This window comes from Alnus glutinosa, chromosome 4 (genome assembly GCF_958979055.1).
Source record: "Alnus glutinosa chromosome 4, dhAlnGlut1.1, whole genome shotgun sequence".
Taxonomy (NCBI): domain Eukaryota; kingdom Viridiplantae; phylum Streptophyta; class Magnoliopsida; order Fagales; family Betulaceae; genus Alnus; species Alnus glutinosa.
In genome coordinates, this window is record NC_084889.1 from 16094814 (window position 1) to 16116094 (window position 21281).

At 37.3% G+C, this 21281-nt stretch overlaps 1 protein-coding gene across 1 annotated transcript; it reads left to right on the top strand.

Moving 5' to 3' along the window:
• The first annotated feature begins 907 nt into the window (after positions 1 to 907).
• On the top strand, positions 908 to 6203 carry LOC133866534 (uncharacterized). Its single transcript, XM_062303089.1, has 4 exons — positions 908 to 1105; positions 1334 to 1392; positions 4750 to 4906; positions 5782 to 6203. The coding sequence occupies exons 3-4, from the start codon at positions 4755 to 4757 to the stop codon at positions 5924 to 5926; spliced, it is 297 nt and encodes a 98-aa protein (XP_062159073.1). The 5' UTR covers positions 908 to 1105; positions 1334 to 1392; positions 4750 to 4754; the 3' UTR covers positions 5927 to 6203.
• Positions 6204 to 21281: the final 15078 nt, after the last annotated feature.

The following is a 21281-nucleotide window of genomic DNA, read 5'->3' on the forward strand; positions in this document are numbered from 1 at the left end:
ATTTATTTTTTTTCTCTATATAATCTTTTTACAAAAAATCATTCATATCCATGAAATAAGGACATTATGTGTGAGAGCACTCCTAACGGATTATCTATTTACAACTTTAAGCTAGAATAGATAATAAAAGTGTTAAAAAGAGATTCCATTAGCTTATGTATTCCAACTCTAGAATAGATTTTTCTTAATTTCATAAATAGTAGAACTCTACAAGTAGAGTTATACTATTCACTTATCTATTTTTTTTTATTCTCTATCTCCACTTTTTTAGCTTTGCTTTTTTCCTTTTTCCCTCCACCACTCCACGTTTTTTCATTTTTTTCTTCCTTTTATAGTGGAGATCTAAGAGAAAGTGTGTAAAGTAGTGGAGTTATGAAGCGGGACCCATGTGAAAAAAAATACTATAATGAAATAAATTAATTAAAAATAATAAAAAAATAATATAGAGTTAAGGATAGATAATCGGATGTATAGTGCATTTAAAATTCATTAGCTAAACTAGATTAAAAAGATTTTGATTAGCTATTTTAGATTGAAAAATACATAAGCCATTGGGAATGCTCTGAGAGATGGGAGATGGGAGAAGAAAATGAGAGAAAAAAGAAAAAAAATGTGCTAATCATGTGAGAGAGAAAGGTGAAACAAAATTTGGTGAGTGTGTTGTTGAGTGAAAATGCCTCATCTAATTTGGTTAGTAATTTCAGTTATTAAATTTGTTTGGTTAAAATGGTGAGGCTGCTGGGAGTGGTTTTTCAAAATTTTCATCAAATTAACTCACCAAAATAGCTAAAAAACTATTTTGATGATGCTACTAGGAATGCTCTTGGTCAAAACAGTTAATTGTCACTACCTTTCTGCTTGCAAAATAATAAAATATCGTAACAATTGGAAACTAACAGCTGTCTCATCTATGAAATTTTTGAATTTCAACTGACCTAATTCTTCGCCAATCTTCTTCGCTGCACGACGTCGTCCACTTCTCTTCTTCTCCAGAATCTCCCCTCTTCTCCATTCTTCTCCACTTCTCTTCTCTTCTTCTCTTCTGAATCTCTGATCCACGCCCGCGACGCCCACTCGCCCATTGCCCACGTGAAAGGTTCTCTCGGTCTGTTCTTTTCTTCTTCTTTCCTTCTTCTCTTCCTCTCTTCTGATCCACTTATTGTTCTTCTTCTCTTCCGATCCACGCCCAGTGTCCCTTTTCCTATTGTTTGCAGATTTCGTCTTCGATTTTTGTAGAGGAAATATTTGCAGATTTCGATTAGTATTTTGAAAATTTTGTGGGTGGGTTTTATGTGATTTTACTTTAACATTGTCTCTTTGTGTTTTTCTTTAGCAGCGCAGCTACGTTCCAGTGGACAACTAGCCTAGTTCGTCTACCATATTTATTTGCTGGTAATTTTTTCTATATCTAAATTCTCAACTTATTGTATTGAGATTCTTGAGAATCCCTTGTTTTGGGTTATAATTTGCTGTAATCTTTTTTTTTTTTTTTTTTTTCAAGTATTTCCTGGTAATTTCTATATCTAAATTATGCAAGTATTTCCTGTAATATTTGCTGCAACTAGCCTGCAAGTATAATTTCAAGTGTGTAAATAATTGTGAAAGAATAATTCTGCAAGTAATCTTTTTTGTTTGTTTCAAGTATTTCCTGGTAATTTCAAGTGTTTTGGGTTATAATTTGCTGTAATATTTGCTGCAAGTATTTCCTGGTAATTTCTATATCTAAATTCCGAACACAACGAATGATTCACTTTGTCTTTATGTTGGACTTGTGCTCTGGTTACTGCTGGACATGTGCATGGTGCGTGATGCCCTTTGAATTGAAGATTCTTGGATTTTTAAATGTATATGTTACAGACTTGCAGTTAATGCATTTAACTATCCCATCTTCACTGTAATAAAAAGAGGGTGACAAATGCACAAAGTTTTTTCACCGGGTAGCCAACTCGAATAGGAGGTTCAATTCCACATAGTCGCTATCTGTAAATGGCTTAGTTTCTTCTGGCCAACCGGTTATCAGGGATCATGTCGTTTAGTTTATGAGAGTTTATTTTTAGAACTGTTCAGCTAGTGGCCCAAGTTGGCTGGCCTTGCCTTTAATTCTATAGCTGCGGAGGAGGCCTCTTGGTTAGAGCAACCGTTCGAGGAGAGGGAGGTTTAAGAGGTGGTGAAAGCCTGAAAGGTATGAACAGAGATAAGACTCCAGGTTCTGATGACTTTTCCATGGCTTTTTTCCAAGACTATTGGGATGTGATCAAGACAGACATCATGGGGGTATTCCTTGACTTTCATGCTTGTTGTAAGTTTGAAAGAAGCCTTAATGCCGTGTTCATTGCTCTCATTCTAAAGAGATTTGTGGCGATTGATCGTAAGGATCTATCAGTCTTGTGAGGGGAGTTTACACGATCATTGCCAAAGTCCTTGCCAATAGATTGAGAAGGGTTGTGGAGAAAATTATTTTGAGGCCCTAGAATGCCTTAGTTAAAGGTAGGCAAATCCTTGATTTAATGTGTATAGTAAATGAATGTCTGGATAGTTGAATTAGATTTGGTGAACCAGGGATGCTTTGCAAGCTGGATATTGAGAAGGCCTACGATCATGTCAACTGGGAGTTCTTACTGTATTTGCTGAGAAGGTGCGGATTTGGGGAGAAATTGTATTTTTGGATAGCGCATTATATCTCTTTGATCCACTTTTTCGTTTTGGTGAATGGCTCTTTGTCTAGCTTCTTCACTAGCTCTCGTGGGTTGAGACAGGAAGACCCTTTGTCTCCTTTTCTGTTTGTTGTTGTCATGGAGGCGTTAAGTAAAATGCTTACTGTAATTGTTGATGAGGGTCTTCTCTAATGCTTCTCTATGGGGACTAGGCATTGTGATGTAGTTGTGAGGCGAATCATTTTTTGTTTTTTTGATAAGTAATAAATTGGTCTTATTAAAAGCGTAAGGCGCCCATAAGTAAACCGATAGTATACAAGTGGAAGCACCTAACTAGAAAGCGAAAAACGAAACAACCCACAAAAAGAAAAAGAAAAGAAGAAACCCAACAAACCCTCAACGAACAAAAGCCCTCAAGCCCAAACCCTCAAGGCAAAGTCTATTTGGGATATAGTTGAAAAGATTGAGCGTCGGCTGACTAGTTGAAAAATGATGTATTTGTCTAAAGATGGTAGGGTTACACTTATAAAGAGCATTTTTTCCAACTTACTTACGCACTTATTGTCTTTTTTCCCCATTCCTGCTGGTGTGGCAAATTGCATAGAGAAGTTCCATTGAGATTTCTTATAGGGTGGGATAGGTGAAGAATTCAAATATCACCTGGTTAATTGGTCCAAGGTTTGTTCTCCTATTTCTAAGGGAGTTTTGGGGATTCGGAACTTGAGAATGTTCAATCGTGCTCTTTTAGGGAAATGGTTGTGGCACTAAGTGCATGAGAGAGAGGCATGGTGGATACTTGTTGTGGATGTTAAATTTGGTAGTAATTGGGGCAAGTGGTATTCTATTGATTCTTTAGAGCCGTATGGGGTGAGGCTATGAAAGAATTTTAGGAGGGGTTGGAGGATGTTTTACAGCCATACCAGATTTCAGCGGAGAGATGGTTCCAAGATCAGATTCTGGGATGATGTGTAGTGTGGAGAGATGACCCTTAAGGAAGCATACCCGGATTTATATAGCATTGCTTGTGTGAAGGATGCTTTTGTTGCAGTTCATTTGGATTTTTCTAGTGGTTCCCTTCAGTGAAATGTAAGCTTTATTGGAGGGGCTCACGATTGAGTGATGGATGTCTTGGCTTCTTTCTTCACTTTGTTGTATGCCCATAGAGTGAGATGGGATCAGGGAGACAAGCTTTGGTGTGCCCTTTCACACAAAGGGATGTTCAATGTTAGCTCCTTTTACAGGGTCCTTGCATGTAAAGATGGCTTTCCTATCCCTTGGAAGAGTATTTGGTGGACCAGGGTTCCTTTGAGAGAGGCTTTTTTTTTTTTTTTTTTTTTTTTGTTTTTCGGTTTTTTGGCGGCCTTATGAAAGATTCTTACCATAGACAATCTTAGGAAGCGAAGAGAGGACGTTGGAGGAGCTCAAGTCCTTTTATTCTCTTTATACTTGGACAATCGTTTTTAGCTCCCTTGGTGATTAGTTTTAATGATTTTCTTGTACCTTTTTCTATGAAAGATTCTTACCATAGACAATCTTAGGAAGCGAAGAGAGGACGTTGGAGGAGCTCAAGTCCTTTTATTCTCTTTATACTTGGACAATCGTTTTTAGCTCCCTTGGTGATTAGTTTTAATGATTTTCTTGTACCTTTTTCTCCTTCTAGTTAGGCGTTTCTCCTATGTATCTGAATTGCGCTTTTAACGATATTTTGATTGCTTATAAAAAAAAAAAAAAATCTATAATAAAAAGACTTGAGTTTTAACAAGTGAATGCCGACCTTTCTGTGATTCAGCCATTGTTGGATGTCTTGCTGGACAAGGTTTCTTTCAAACTAGATCATCTTGGACCAATGAATCCGTTGATTTTCTTTTTGGTTATGAGGCTAGATCTTTTATTCTTTGATGGTTTTCATAGCCTACTTCAATAGGTCGGTTGCTTTGTTGGTATATGTTGAAACAGCACCTATCTTTTAAACTGTCGTGAATTGTTGTTTTTTATGCTTTATAATTGTCGTGATTTGTTACTTTCGTCCCCACCTACCTATCAAAAAAAAATAATTGGATATTGCATCTGATGGTGTCTTAATTTATATCTTCAGCAACAATGAAGGTGCGGTCATCAGTTAAGAAGATGTGTGAGTTCTGTAAGACAGTGAAACGCCGTGGCCGTGTTTATGTAATATGCACATCTAATCCTAAGCACAAGCAACGACAAGGCATGTCAACATTTGCATATGAAGGCCCTCCTCCTCCTACGTATGTGCTCTTCCCCCCTCCCTTTTTTCTTTCTATTGATGCGGTAAGGGTAAACTGACAGGTTCCTACTTTGACATTGTTGAAAATTTGAGCATATTGAGGCAGTATATGTTAAATTCACATACACATATATTTTCATGTGATTATTTTTAATTATTAAGGATACTTGCCAAATATTATTTAGAATCTAATTAGTTTTTCCCTTTATAATAAGGGAAGTGGATCAGGCTAACTTTATAAGGTTTTTGTTATGACGAGTTGGTAACGCATTTTGAAGCCCATATCTATACAGGGTTGAGTAATGGCTCTTTTTGCTGCTCTTTTCTGGTAGGTTAGTTCCCATGTAAAGTTAACTCTTCCTGAGACTTGAGAGGCCTTGAGCAATTCTGATTTGATTGGTGCCCACTTGAATTTCAAGGATGCGATACTATCCTTGACACTTTTACATCCATCCTGGGGGATGATGCCCTCTTTCCTCTCTCTTTGAAAAAAAAAAAAAAATCCTTGAAGTGGTTGATGTGTTTTTTTTTTAAATATATGACCTGATCTTGAATCTTTAATGAGGCATGAGATATTTCCGATTAATTAGAAAGGCTCTTTCTACATTTTCTTATTTTTGTGGTTGGCTCTTGGTCTCGAGGAATTCTCTCTTCGTCACAAACCCCCACCCTCTCTCTCTCTCTCTCTCAAACACACACACATTTATAGGAACAAGCACATAATAATATGAAATTCTTCCCACTTTGCTTGGTGGTAATGAAGCTGCCCGCCTAATTGGATAGTTTATCTAATGAGCTAAGCACATTCCAGATTCAGAATATCTTCAAGGAACAGCCTGTAATATGTGGTAATATACTTGTTGGTTCTAATTTCAGGTCTTCGGACACGAGTACCAGACCGGAGATGTTGACTGGTCACAATTTACGGGCTGGTCTGGCTTCTCTCATTCCCAAAAAGCAGGAGCCAGTGACAATGTACGGATGGAGGGCAGGCCTTGCATCCCTTCTGTTCAAAAGGTAAATTAGCTTTCCTCCTATTCGGAAGGGTGAGAATGAAATGGGACAAGGGTGAAGTTTGATAATCAACTAATGGTACTGGTTTTAGCCTTGATGAATTTTGTCATCCATTGACCTTTCTGGTGTATTCTGTTTCATTATGAGAGAAAAAGAAAAAGAAACAAGAGAAAGTAGTAACTTAAATAAACAAGATTTCCTGGGAGTAGAGATGACAAATGTTCTTCAATTCTTGGGAGGTTCATACTTTATCAAAGTAATGGAATGAAAAAGCTTCTGTTTCATTTTTGCACTTCTTGCTACTCCCTGCAAGCTTGATATAGTAATCTATAAGCCACCTGCAATGAAATCAGCCATTGTTTTTCATGGTTAAGAGACTGAAGAATTTATTGTACTTTATGATTTTAAAAAACTATGTGGATGTTTCAATGTGCTCATTAGTGATTGATATTGAAATGTGGACCACCTAAAAATGGCGTGCTTTATTTTATCTATTGGAATTGTGTTGACATCAAAATTCTTCTCAAGAAAAGAGAGAGGACTGGGGATGTCAATTTTTTATACGGCTTCCGAATTTGACATAAAAATAACAGGTTAGAGTTGGAGAATTACCCGTTAAATTGAATAGGTCGGGTTAGAATTGACTTTATAGTATATGTCGATTCGAACCTAAAACATCAATACAAATCACTCTTAAAAGGACCATTTGCTATGTCTTCCTTTTTGGCAAAAAATGATAAAGATACTTATGATAAAAAAAAATTTAGAATAAAATAAAAGATGAAAAAATTTTAGAAAAATTAAAAACTAGAGGCAAAAATTCAGGAAAAATGATTTGTTTTTTCAAAATTTTCATTTATTTTTTGGTTTTTGTTTTTTAATTTTTAATTTTTTAATTTTTTTATTAGTGGTAGTTTTGTTATTTTTTTTGTAAAAGGGGGACATTGCAATTCCAATGGTAGTTTAGGGATACATTGCTACAGTTAAAAGTTAAGAAAATATTGCAAATTGCTTGTTTGTTAGAGGAGGTAAATGTTTTTTCCTACAATCTTATATATATATATATATAAGAAAATTTTACCTAAACATGACAGCCAAATTATTGTTTTACAAGTTTACTGGAAGAAAATTGAAATACCGATGACTTAGTAGTTTAATCGGTTGGAGACTACGTTTCATAAACAGAAGTATCTAGTTCAAATCTATTCTTTCAATTGTTTGGGTAAAATATGGATGGAAAGATTAACTCCGTTAATCAAGCAATCCTAAATATCAGGTGTAATAATTTTGAAAATCATTTGAAAATGGTCAGAACCAAAATAACATTTAATCCAAAACAAAAAGGGAAATACCAATACTTGTATTATTAGTGTTACTGTTAATCAATAATCATTAATCAAGTGGGCTGGGGGAAAGAGGAGCAAGTGGCAGAAAGGCCACCGTCAATGTGAAAATCAAAAAGACCCAATTGATTCTCAGAAAATTCCTGCTTTCTGATTTTCAAGATTGACCCAAACAAAAAGGAGGAAGCTCTCCGATTTTTTCTTCATTGCCATTTTTGAAACCCTAGAGTTGTCTGAATTCCTTTTGTTCACAAGATTTGACGGATGGGAGAAAAAAGTAACTACTCCTAACATTTATATATGACAAATAATCCCATATCTATGCGGGAGAGGCAAATACCTCAGAGAATTGATAAAGAGGAGATGTTCCTTTTTATATTAAAAAAATCAATTTCAAAAGCAAAAGTACACTTTTCTTTTGTTTTTATTTTTCTTTTTGATTGAAATTGATTTTTTTAATATTAAAAGGAGGAGAGGGACGGTTGAATGTCCCCACTCTATTAATTCTCAATACCTCAAGAGAGTGTAAACTAAAACCAGTTTGTGCCGTGTAAAATGAGCTAAACACGAATATAATGAAGTGACAGGCCATTGATTAGAAGGTAATTAAGAAAGTCATGCGAAAAGAATTAGGTATGGATAACTCTAACTCACTACTCACTAGAGCTAATTCCTAGTCCCAATCCTTCCACAAATTTGAAGGAAAAAAATATAACTATATATTTTCATTGAAGTCTTATGGATAGATTTAGACATTTATACGTCATTGTGGAAAGTAGCAAAATAGTTTTGGCAAAGTAATTCCTAGTCTCCCACTAATAAACTTTGGGGTGATTAGATAGATCTAGGAATGCTGATGTAGGTGAATTATAACATTGGTTAGCAAATGCCTGGAAGCTTCTGGGTTAGCAAGAGTAATTCTATTTGATGTGTGGTGTCATTGGTGGGGTGTCGGTTCTTTTCATGAAACACAATGTATTGGTCACTCCGAAAATATTTTCAATTAACCAAAGAAAATAACATTCGTGAGGCGTGAATCATTTTTCTCCACTTTCAAGCAGGCTAGTGTGAGAGGACCCTTACGAGGCCAACTTGTTTGAACATGTCTTGGGCTACCCAAACACCTGGGCAAGTGGGTTCAACAAGGAGCCCTCTTATAATTGATTGCCCAAATTATTAGTCATGCAATTATACTGGATCTCAATCCCACCCGAAGACTTTATATTCTTACGGACTCTCTTCTTTTACGGCTCCTCTTTGCCGCCTCTCTCTCTTCCTTACAACTCTTCAAAATATATACAAAAATATAAGAAATATTTGTTGTTCCCTATTAACCAAACACCAAAAGGTTTTTTTTTTTTTTTTTTTTGTTTTTATTTTTTTGTTAGTGCAAAATATTGGTCTACTTGAAAATATTTTCAGTTGACCAAAGAAAATAACTTTCATTATACGTAAAATGGTTTACGCTTCTTATCCGCGTAAACTATTTTCTTACACTTTCAGATAAAGCTATTGTGAGAAAGCTCCTTATGAGGCCTACCTATCCAAATGTCTTAAACTGCGCGAACACATGCCGGGACAAGGACGCCCACACTATCATCAGTCATCATAAACTCTCACTTTCCTTAAGTACAAGTGTCTATATACATCAGCCTTGATCCTAGATCAATACTCTAATAGTTAAACTTGATTGAGTGAGCAAAGCAAAGCCCCAACTGGTAGATGCCACGTACACTGCCCCGGTGGAAGATGACATATCCAATCACAATGAACCAATCAAGAATCACCAACTCAGTAAAGGAGCATGACGTCTAGGAATCTCTTTAGATGCTTCAATTTTCTGTGTGACCTCACCAACTCGGTAAACATATCTTAATGTAAAGAAAACCCTTTCTCCAAAGACCCAATGCTTTTCACTTCTTTAATTCTTGTTAGGCATCACCGCAACATCATGTTTGTTTAATTTTATACTGTAAATATAAGGAAAATGTTAGATTTACAACACTAATACAACAACTGCACAACAATCCCTCACATGAGGGTGGACCCCAAACACTGTGGCCCATCTTTATGTGAGGGGTTGTTGTACAGTTGTTATGATGGTGTAGTGTAAGAATCAAATCCCAAAATATAATTATGGATTGTTGAATGAATATGAGATGAATTGATTGATGGAATTGAGGAAATAAGAATGAATTTAATTGAAATTGAATAGAGTCTATTCGAGATGCCCGGGTCTCCCATTACAAAGAAATGCATTTTATAGACTCTAAGATCTCTTTAACTACTCAAACAGAAAGCCTATAACAATGGAATTAGTTACAACCAATTCACACCTAACTATTATTCTTCGGTTATTCAAATAAGAGATATGTTATTTGTACAACTCTTACACAACAATTGCACAACAATGTTAATATGTCCATTAATTTATTTTTTTTTTTTAAAAAAAAATTATTGTGCAGCTAACATATATCTCCAAGTAAACCCACCGCTGTTAACCTTCTATTTTATATCCCTTACATCAATACTGATGCGTCCAGTATTTTTTAATGACTTATTCTTGCCAAACATGTGTGTTTTGCTTATGTTTCCAGCATCCATCATATCTCATTGAGAAATTAATATGGAAGTTTAGTTGGGTGTTCTTTGTCTTGTTGGGAACATGGTAAGAATATTAAGATAAGGTTTAGTGATGGTAATCGTCGGTCGATTAATATATTAGTGGTTATAATGGCGGTGGATGATGTTAGAACATCCCTAACATACTCTCATTTCCAGCAATAATTCACCATCTTTTTCATAAAATGCTAATTGTACCATTCTTTAACTTTGTGTGTCACATATGTACAGTCCTACCTATCGTGCTTGCCTCATTTGCATGAAGTCTAAAGTCAAACCATCCATTTAAAATTACCAACTGTTAGGGATAAAATCAACCCTATAGACATGTGGATTCAGAGACGTCTCGGGCTTATGTCTCGGACATTACTTTCGCCTAGCGAAGAAAAGATCGTCCAGGTATAAGGACATCTCGGAGGAATAGAGACGTCTCGGAGGTATGATGATGTCTCGGTCTTAACGGTCCAGGCTACTGTATATAAAACATCCCGAGATCTCCTAGTCTGAACGGAGCGAGCATATCTCGGGTATTTGTGTCTCGGAGTAACAGCGCCTCGGGGTTGACAACAAGTCGGAGCAATATCGTCTCGGCTCGACCTTTCACAACCCGGTTATGGTGCGGCGATATCCCGAGATCTCCAAGGCAGAGCGAACATATCCCGGATATCATCACCTCGGAGGTTGGTTGGAAGTATGCTGCAGAATTCCCAGAATACGATAAGGATAAAATTCCATAAGATCAGGGATAAAACCGCAACTCCATGATTAATGGGATAAGGTAGTTATTTATATGAAATCTAATTTAAAGAGATACAAGCGCAATCAAACTGCGGATTCTACAATCTCATTTAAATTCTCTGAAGATAAGATTTAACTAAGATAGGATTCAAACTCCTAATCCAACTAGACGTCAAGAATTCTAGTAAGAGAGCAAGTCTGGTAAGACCACAAGCTCGGCCTATAAATAAAGACCACTACACCAGGTATGAGATCACGCATTCTCTGAGTTCTTGAGATTGAGATATTCTTCGAAAAATTGATTTGAACTGACTTAGGCATCGGAGTGGGCGTAGTCGGCACCCCCGACGAGTTGTTTGTTATTTTTGCAGGATTGGAGTGGTAGATCAGGATCCACTAGCGAATCACCAGGCGACACGTCACCATACCGGAAACTGTACCAACACCAACATTCCAATATATATATATATAGACATTTTTTTGAAAAAAATAATTCAACTTTTAAACCTGTACTCATATCAAAAATACGTTATTGTCTTTATTACCAAACAAGCTCAATTATGTACATGTTGGCCATGACTCGGCCCATTTGGTAAATAGTTTTGTTGTGATTTTTTTTATTTGAATAGTAATAAGTAGTGCTTAATGTGATATAAAGATAAAATGAGATTTAAATTTTTTTTGAGAGAAAAGTGAAGAAAGTTGTTTGGTAATAAGAAAAAAAGAGGTTCATTTTTTTTTTTTTTGGAGAAATGAAAAAAAAAAAAGGGAAAAAAAAAGGGGGAGGAGTGTGTTGCCAAACACACTCAGTCTATAACAGACTTCCATTCGAAAGGTTGGTTTGGTGAGAGGAAGAATATGGGTTTGACTCTCAGATGGAGAACATGGTTTGAGTATCTAGGGGTATAGAGATAGAGATATGATACTTGTCTACCTCAAGACACAACTCATATCCACCCCTTGCCAACGTGGCCACTTTTAATTTTTTTTTAAAAAGAAACTAAAGGCAGTGTGGGGGAAACATTTCTCCCCGAAACCCCCCCCCCTCTCTCTCTCTCTCTCTCTCTCTCTCCATCTGTGCGTTTTATGGGATTGGTTAGAGCTTATTCTGTTTCATGTAAGTTTGGTGTTGTGAATTTGATTCTGAAAAATTCAATCTAGATGATATCATTATGAGGTTCCGATTTATTTTCAATCTAAATGATATCATTTTAGTGAAGTTGTCGTGAAGTTTTTCACTTCAATGAATTTGATCAACTAATTATCGAAATTTCAGTCACCCAATGCCCATATCAAACAAATTAACAAACAATATAGATTAACATTGAGATATTGGGGGAAAAATATTTCCCCCAAGCTGCCTTTAGGGTATAAAAAAAAATTAAAAGTGGCCATGTCTCAGGGGTATAGTGCTGAACAAGATGAGACTCGTGCCTATTAATCGATATTCATCGGGTGCATGCTATTATGTTCTTTGGTGGGATTGAGTTTAGGTTATGGCTTGATTCATCTTGAGGGAATGTCTGCAAGCCTCCGTTTTGTAGGCTTGACAAGTGGCCAGCGAGTGGGTAAGATGCTACTAGCCTACTATAGTAAAGCCCAAGTAGGGAGTTCCAACCTTCAATAACCCTTCTTTACCCTTTTTTGCTTCCAAAAATAAAAAATAAAAACACTACTCTAACATTAATCAACAAGAAATGCTACATGTACTCCTTAGTACACACTAACGTGGCCATAGAAATCACGATTGGATCCAAAATTCGTTGGTGATTCATCTTAAATTCAATGATAATTTTTACTATAATGTCAGAGAATGTGCAATTTAACAATGTGGACATGGGAGTGCATGTAGTATTTCTCTTAATCACCAACAGTCGAGCAGTTTATGCTTTGGGCCTTAAATTTTGAGTCCACCATCTCACTATGGGCTGGACCCATACTGGCCCAACAAAGAAAGAGAGCTGCATCGCTTCCCATACACACAGTGAAGCAGCAGAGAGAGTCCAAAAGCATTTTGGTCTCACCCGAACGGCGAACGCCAGCTCTCACCAAACAGGTACTTTGTCCTCCATTTTCTAGCCTCATGCTTAATAAGGTTAGGGTTTAGGGATACAACCACAAGCTATTGGAATCCATCTTCCGTAGGAGCCTGGGTTTGGGCGTTGTCTTTGTGTCTTGAGATTGTAGCTGGTTTGTAAGCTATGATAGTTGTTATCTCCTTGCCTTCCTGCGAGGAGCTTTAAGCATTTGTACTTCTTGTTTCTTTCTCGTACTTATTGCATCTAGTTTATGAAGAAATATTCCTAGACTTATCTCATGGATTCTGAAAAGGATGTGGTCCAATCACGTTTTTCTACGAACTTCATGGGTGGGTTCGGTGGACAGGCTGATTAGGAGTGAGCAAATCCCCGCAGAACCCGTCCCGCCCCGCAGAGCCTAAAACCCGCACCCATGGTGCGGGCCACGGGGCTTTTTTTGGCTCCCCCGTGCGGTGTGGGACGGGTTGCGGGGGGGACCCTTGAATTTTTACGGGTCCTCGCCCAGCCCCGTAGGTTTTGAAAAAAAAAAAAAAAAGTCTGAAAAACGTAAAAAAACACAAGCAGGCAGCAGGCTATCCTTCCATTCCTTTGGTCCTTCCTTCTAACCTAACCCTACACTTATCTTCTCTAAGTTTCTAACTCCCTGAGCGTCGCAGCCCTGCCACTAGCCAGCTCGCTAGTCATCGCCTCACCAGTCGCCAGTCACCGGCCCTCCCCGGACGCACGGACACACGTCACACACCGGCAGGCCGCAGCAGAGGAAGGGGAAGGAAGGCCCCTGTAGTCGGCACTCGGCAGGTATTTTTCTAGTGATATATCTCTGCAATGTCTTATTAAATCCTTTGTTGTTTCATGGGTTTTTGTTGGTTTTGGGAAAATCTTGGTTATTAGTGTTAATTGTTTGGATTTATTTATGTTGGATCCGAAATTTTCTGGGTTTGACTTACTATGCATTGCTGTGAGATCTGATTGCTCAAAATTTCTAACTTTGGTTTTATATTCCATAACCCATTATAACCCGCGGGGATCCCCGCCCCGTGCGGGTGCAGGGGGTAACCTGCGGGATGCGGGTTCCCCACCTCTGCGGAGCGGGGGCAAAAAAACCCCATCCCCCCCCCCCCCCCCGCCCCATGCTCAGCCCTAAGGCTGATCAAATCTGAAGTAGTCAAATGTTTTGACAACATCGATCACAAGCTATTATTATTATTATTATTATTATTATTATTATTATTATTATTATTATTATTATTCTTGGCATTTGACTTAGGAGAGGAGAACTCATCCTTCTGTTGATTTAACATTGAGATCCCAAAGCCTCGTGAGTTTCTATGTTTGCGAACTAGCTCTTTAATAGTTCATCTGTTTATGCAACTCAGAACTAGGGTTGGGTTTTTTATTTTTGTTTTTCCTAGTAAGTTTTGAAAGTAGTTCGATTTTCGAAGTGTCGAATCAGATTGACGGAATTCAACGGGAAAAATGCTTTTTTATTTTTATTTTCATTTTATCTCCGTTTGTTTGTGATATATGTTTGTTGTTTGTTTGCCTGTTTAATTTATCTTATTAGCACCCTAATGTGTGCTTCCTCTATCAATTTTGTTCTTTGTTAAGTGTAAAACGTAGCAATATGGGTGCCGGGCCAGAAGTTGTTTATGTAGAGTTGATGTTGAAGTGATGGAATATAGAAACTATCTAATATTGTACTCTTTGAGAAACACTTTGAAATGAAATTAAAAAGTATGTATGTTTAATGAAAAAGTATATCCTCTATTTGAGTAAATGTTTATAATTTTCACAAGTGACCATGAAGGCAGTTGTTCTTGATTTAGTTTTCTATCAAGCGATGTAGGGTTTCGAGGGCCTCGAAAGTGGGTTCATTTTTTCTATCAGAGAAGCTTTAGTCTTAATATTTTTCTTTTCAGGATAAATATCTTTCTCTTGTTTTATATCTCAAAACAATTCTTAACATCCCACACCACGATTCAAGATCCAAAGTGTAGACTCTTAGACTTGTGCTCTAGGTTACTGCTGGACATGCGTATGGTGTGTGATGCCCTTTGAATTGATGATTCTTAGAGTTTTAAATGTATATGCTACAGACTTGCAATTAATGCATTTAACTATCACATCTTTACTGTAATAAAAAGAGAGTGACAAATGCACAACGCTTTTTTTTCACCTGGTAGCCAACTTGAATAGGAGGTTCAATTCCACAGAGTCACTATCTATAAACGGCTCAGTTGTTTGGTAATAAGAAAAAAAAGAGGTTGATTTTTTTTTCTTCGGAAAAAAAAAAAAAAAAAAAAAAAAGAAGAAGAAGAAGGAAGAAAAAAAAGGGGAGTGTGTTGCCAAACACACCTAGTATATAACAGACTTCCATCCGAGAGGTTGGTTTGGTGACAGGGAGAACATGGGCTTGACTCCTAGATGGAGAACATGGTTTGAGTATCTTGGGATATAGAGATAGAGATATGATACTTGTCCACGCCAAGACACATCTCGTCCACCCCTTGCCCACGTGACCACTTTTAATTTTAATTTTTGTTTTTTTTTTTAAAAAAAAAAAACCTTAAAGGCAGTGTGGGGGAAACATTTCCCCCAAATCCCCCCACCTCTCTCTCTCTCTCTCTCTCTCTCTCTCTCTCTCTCTCTCTCTCTCTCCATCTGTGCATTTTATGGGATTGGTTAGGGTTTATTCTGTTTCATGTAAGTTTGGTGTTGTGAATTTCATTCTTGAAAATTCAATCCAGATGATATCATTATGAGGTTCCGATTTATTTTCAATCTAAATGATATCATTTTAGTGAAGTTGTCGTGAAGTTTTTCACTTCAATGAATTTGATCAACTAATTATCGAAATTCCAGTCACCCAATGCCCATTTCAAACAAACAAACAACATAGATTAACATTGAGATCTTGGGGAGAAATATTTGGGGGAAAATGTTTCCTCCAGGCTGCCTTTAGGGTTTAAAAAAAATTAAAAGTGGCCACGTGGGCAAGGGGTGGATGGGAGTTATGTCATGGGGTTGACAAATATCATATCTCAGGGGTATAGTGCTAAACGAGATGAAACTCGTGCCTATTAATCAATATTCATTGGTATTATGTTCTTTGGTGGGATTGAGATTAGGTTATGGCTCGATCCGTCTTAAGGGAATGTCTGCAAGCCTCCGTTTTGTAGGTTTGTCTAGACCCCTCTTGACAAGTGGCCAGTGAGTGGGTAAGATGCTATTAGCCTACTATAGTAAAGCCCAAGTTGGGAGTTCCAACCTTCAATCACCCCTCTTTACCCTTTTTTGCTTCCAAAAAAAAAAAAAAAAAACACTACTGTAACATTAATCAACGAGAAATGCTACATGTACTCCTAAGCACATACTGTCGTGGCTATAAAAATCACCATTGGATCCAAAATTCGTTGGTGATTCATTCAAAATCCAATGATAATTTTTACTATCACGTTAGAGAATGTTCAGTTCATAGTGTGGATTTGGGACTGCATGTAGTATTTCCTTTAATTACCGGCAGTCAAGCAGTTTGTGCTTTGGGAATTAAGTTTTGAGTCCACCATCTCACTGTGGGCTGGGCCTATATTGGCCCAATAAAGAAAGAGAGATGTGTCGCTTCCCATACACACAGCGAAGCAGCAGAGAGAAAGTCCAAAAGCTTTTTGGTCTCAGTCAAATGGCGAACACCAGTTCTCACCAAACAGGTACTTTGTCCTCCATTTTCTAGTCTCATGCTTAACAAGGTTTGGGTTTAGGGATACAACCACAAAGTTATTGGAATCCACCTTCTATAGGAGCCTGGGTTTGGGTGCTGTCTTTGTTTCTTGAGATTGTTGTTGGTTTGTAAGCTATGATAGTTGTTCTCTCCTTGCCTTCCTGCAAGGAGCTTTTAATGAATGCCAAATATTGTATATCTGGACCCCTTAATTTGTATTTGCTAAACCTTTAGTTTTGTTATTTTCTAATGTTTTTGGTTAGTTTTAATGTTTTAGTGTTTTGCAGGTCAATGAGAGAAAATAATGATTTTTATGTGGAATTGCAAAGAAGCGGGAAATCAACGGCTGATTGTGGACCTTGTTAGATTGCTTTCATGTGTGACGAAGCACTTAGCTGCAAAGATAGTTCAACTGACTGTCTCTAATTTTACAAGGGCAATTGAGTGGATGAAATGCACATATTTGTATGTCAAAATGAAAAAAAGAATCTTGAAAATTATTTAGTTACAATAGGGACTTCAAGTGACCATAAAGGGAGAGAATAATGTTTTTTCCTAACCTAGCAGCCGTGCTTGAAGGGATATATACACGTGATATTGGCAGCATAGAGGAAAATTGAAGAAAGCCAATAAGCTTGCTGTTAAGTGTAGGACCAAAAAAAATAAATGGAAGAAGAAGAAAAAAATTGAGGAAAGCCAAGCTTGCTGTTACGTAGGACCTACAAGAAAAAAAAAAATGAAGTCGTGTGTACATGAACTGAGCAAAGAAAGCAAATAAGATGTTTTTCTTACACAAGGGTAGAGGCATCATTTTGGTTTCTTTTTCTAACCCTAGCAGCACCCAATAAAAAACTTGTTTTTTTTTTTTCTTCGTAAAACCTGAGAGGCGCGTGAGTGAGGCACAACGCCGTTCACGTTTCTCCTCCTCCTAGCAGTTTGGTATGTCTTCATCTTACACTATTTTTTTCTTGCATTTTTTTTTCCCTTTTAAGTCTCTTTAATATTCATGCGTTTAATTCAAGGTTTTGTGGTGTTTGTAGTCATGACATTCAAAACCCTCAAACTAAGGTTGAGGACGAAGTCCCAATTATGATTAACAACATTGATCTCACGTTTGTAATATTTTCCAATTTAATGAGTTTGATTTTCTAATTTTTTTTACTTTAACTCAATTTTGTAGAATGATTCTTGGATATCTTTAATGATTCAAGGATACATTTGATGATTTAATATAGTTTTATTTGATTGATTGCATGGTTTTTATTTATTAAAAAAAGGGAAAACTACAATTTACCCCCATAAAGTTGACACGAATTTGCAATCCTGGTACCAATGTTTTGATTGCGTCAATTGCAGCCCATAAAGTTCAAGAAATTTACAATCCACCCCCTTCCGTCCAATTGCTCCGTCTGATAAACAGAAGTGACCCCACATGCGTGGCACAAGCCTTTTTTAGACAAAAGTTGACAAAAATGCCCTCATTTGTTACAAAAACGCATTGTTTTGGTAAAACACCACAAAAACAAGTCCTTCCACGTACGTCGTCGTCTTGTTCGCCTAACCTCCATGCAAACTCACCACCGTCCATGTACAAGGTCTCACATCGCAAACCTGAAAGCTTTTCTGAGTGGTTGTACACCTCTGTTTGGTTCTAAAACACCGACGTGAAGGAAAAGGCCTCCAAGGAGCAGCTCTTCTGTTCGCCTCTGTTTTCATGTTTTAAAACAGAGGTGAACAAAGCCATAAGGATTTCCTAACAAAACATAGTTACCATGTGGACCAAGTCATGAGATTTGAACACTTCTTCGTCATGCACGGTCTTTCAAGGGATTACATGAGCAAGTATGTAGATTCTTCATTTGTTTGCTGCTCTTTTTATTTCTTTTGTTTATTGACTTATTTTCTTTTATTTTCATTTGAACCCTCAGACGGAGCAACCTTGGGTTGATGCCCCTGTATTGCCACATGATCTGTATAGAGGTTGTGGAACTAAGAGTACGAGTGGAAGTAAGTTCAGAGCTTTTCTTGAATAGGATTCTTGTTCTTCAGTTATTCGGTCTGAAGAAGTGTTTCTTTACTTTGAGGTAATTTTTTTAGTATATAGATTGTTTTTAGTTATAATTTTATCTTCTTGTAGTTGTATGCCAACATGCCTGGTCTTATTTTAATGTACGTATAGTGTCTTCTATATAAAAGAGGAAAAAAAAATTGGTAATTTTTCATTTCTTGTTTATTAACTTGTTGATTTCTTCCATGCCTGTGTCTGTGTGTGTTAAACAATGACATAGAAGGAGTCAGGTTGATCAAGTTGATCTGGGTAAAACAAATTTCATTTTGTTTATTTTCTTCTTCTCTGTCCTTGGAACTGTTCATTGGGTTTGGAATTGCATTTTTTTTGCCTTTTCCATTGGAAATGGAGGCCTGGAATAAAATAAAAGAGAAGCCGGGAAGACTGAGAAGCGTTTTGTGAAAAAATGAGGGCATTTTTTTGTCCACCTTTGTCTAAAAAAAGCATGTGTGCGGCATGTGGGGTCACTTCTGTTTCATCAGATGAAGCAATTGGACGGAAGGGGGTGGATTGCAAATTTCTTGAACTTTATGGACTGCAATTGACGCAATCGAAACATTGGTACTAAGATTGCAAATTCGTGTCAACTTCATGAGGGGTAAATTGTAGTTTTCCTTAAAAAAAATTGGATATCCCTTGTGATTTAGTCTACGAATACAATTGATGTTTTTATTTAAGTTCGATATCTTGTTGTGATTTACGGATACACTAGATGATTTGATTTAAATTGGATTTCTTTTGTGATTTGTATAAAGAATGGATACATGGGATTGTTTTGATTAATTGATTTGAAGCAAAAGTAAAACATACTTAAGATTTTATTGTGAGAACTTTGGGAAATATTATTGATCATGGGAATATGTTGCTATGAATTTGTGAGTGCGGATTCTAAAATTTTAGTGGTTTTTTCTATCAAATGTTCTTTATCAATTTTAATTTAGTTTATTATTTAGCATAAAAATTCCAAAAATTTGGAACTAGGTTAAAATAGAAATTGATTTTCATAACACAATCCCCTGTAGATTCGACCTTGCACTTGCACACACACTATATTACAAATGATTTAGTCCAACCAGATTCTACAATCTGCCAAACATCAAAAGATGCTCATACGGGCTTTCCAATAGCCATAATTTGTGCCATCAAAGGCATGAACGGAATTAAGAGTTTGAGACATGATAAAATCAAGAGTCAAGGATTGCACTCAGGAAATTAATCCAATAAGAGTGAACCCGCTCTGATTCCAATTGAAAAATAAAGACTCATAATTTAACGTGTGTGTGTGTGATCAATTGTGTAACAAAATATTTAAATGCGGAATTTAAAAGAGACAAATATTTTGTTGACGAAGTGGAAACCCTTATCAAGGGAAAAACCCTTCCGGGGTAGCTAAACCAAGGAAATTCACTATTCAGAAGACTAAGCTAGTTACAAAGCATTCATACTCAGTTACCTCTACTACAGTAGTCATACTTTTTAACTCTGACACATACCTATACGTGAACGCTTCCCAACTAGACCTCCTGTCTGAAGGGGTCTTCAATGGACTCTTTTAACTTAGGGCTCATCGCTAAACTAGACTTCAATGGGTTGATCAAATCACACAAATGAAACTCTAAGAGAGCTAGCAAATCTAACTATCTCTGCCTAAACACCATCTCTTAGTACAATGGAATTCAATATCGAATTCTTAAAGAATACATGCCTAGAGACCTTTATATATAGGCTTTAGAAGACCTAATAACATTCTAATTCGGAGTTCTCTGAGCGGCGTCTGGACTAAGACAGTGGACGTCTGGACGGCAAGGAGCAACCGACTTCTTTTCACGCGATCTCACGCGCTTCTTCATTAATCTTCAGCCATCGAGTCCGGACGGCATAGCCCTAGCGTCCGGACGGTTGCATGCTGTCTTCACTATTCGCAACCTTCAATTTGCTGTTCAGACACTTGTGCGAACAGGTACTCTCGGGAGTTGGTGTTCGGTGGGCTGTCCGGACATCTGTGCGAACATGAGTTCCCTGTGGTTGGTGTCTGCTGAGGTGTTCGGACATTTCTTCGAACACTGGTGGGATTCTGGACGCTTCATCTGAGTCGTCCGGACGGTAATAAGGGAACCACCTTTGCTGAGTTGTAAGTGCGTCAGAATCTTCATTGACTTCCGGAAATTGCATTTCTTGATATTTGTGACACTAAACTTGTTATATTAAGGCTTTCCATGTTGAGAAAAAAACCTTTGAATATTCTGAAGCCTCTGAATAAATACGACATCCCTGTTATAGCAGCACACTAATATGGTAGTGATTTTGTCAACAAAATGTAGCTAATAAACTAACACTTTTTAAAATCGTAAATCATTTTCATCAAATGGCAGACCCATTCGACCCTCTATTAAACGACGCAGTCGACCACCACCAGAATCTGGCCAGTGCCGGAATCTGACAACTTCCGGTCACTGTCGCTGGATTTGATGACCGAAATTCGGCCACCTTGGCCAGAATCCAGTCAGCCCAGATTCTAGTGACCAGAATGGTCGGATTCCGGCCATCTGGCGAGGCCAGATCCCGGCCTATTGGCTGGATTCCGACCAGAATGGTCGGCTTCGGGCCGTTCTGTGCTGGATTCTGGCCATTCTGCCAGATTCCGACACAAATGGCCAAATTTCAGCCACTTTCAACGGAATCTGGTCAACCCAGATTCTGACGAAACTGTCCGAATTTTGGCAATAGTAGCCGAAATCTGGTAGAAGTGGTCGGAATCTTGCCGGTCAGTGACGAAATCTCATCACTGACGATTTTTATATTATTTTACATTAATATTTATATGTTGTGAATAA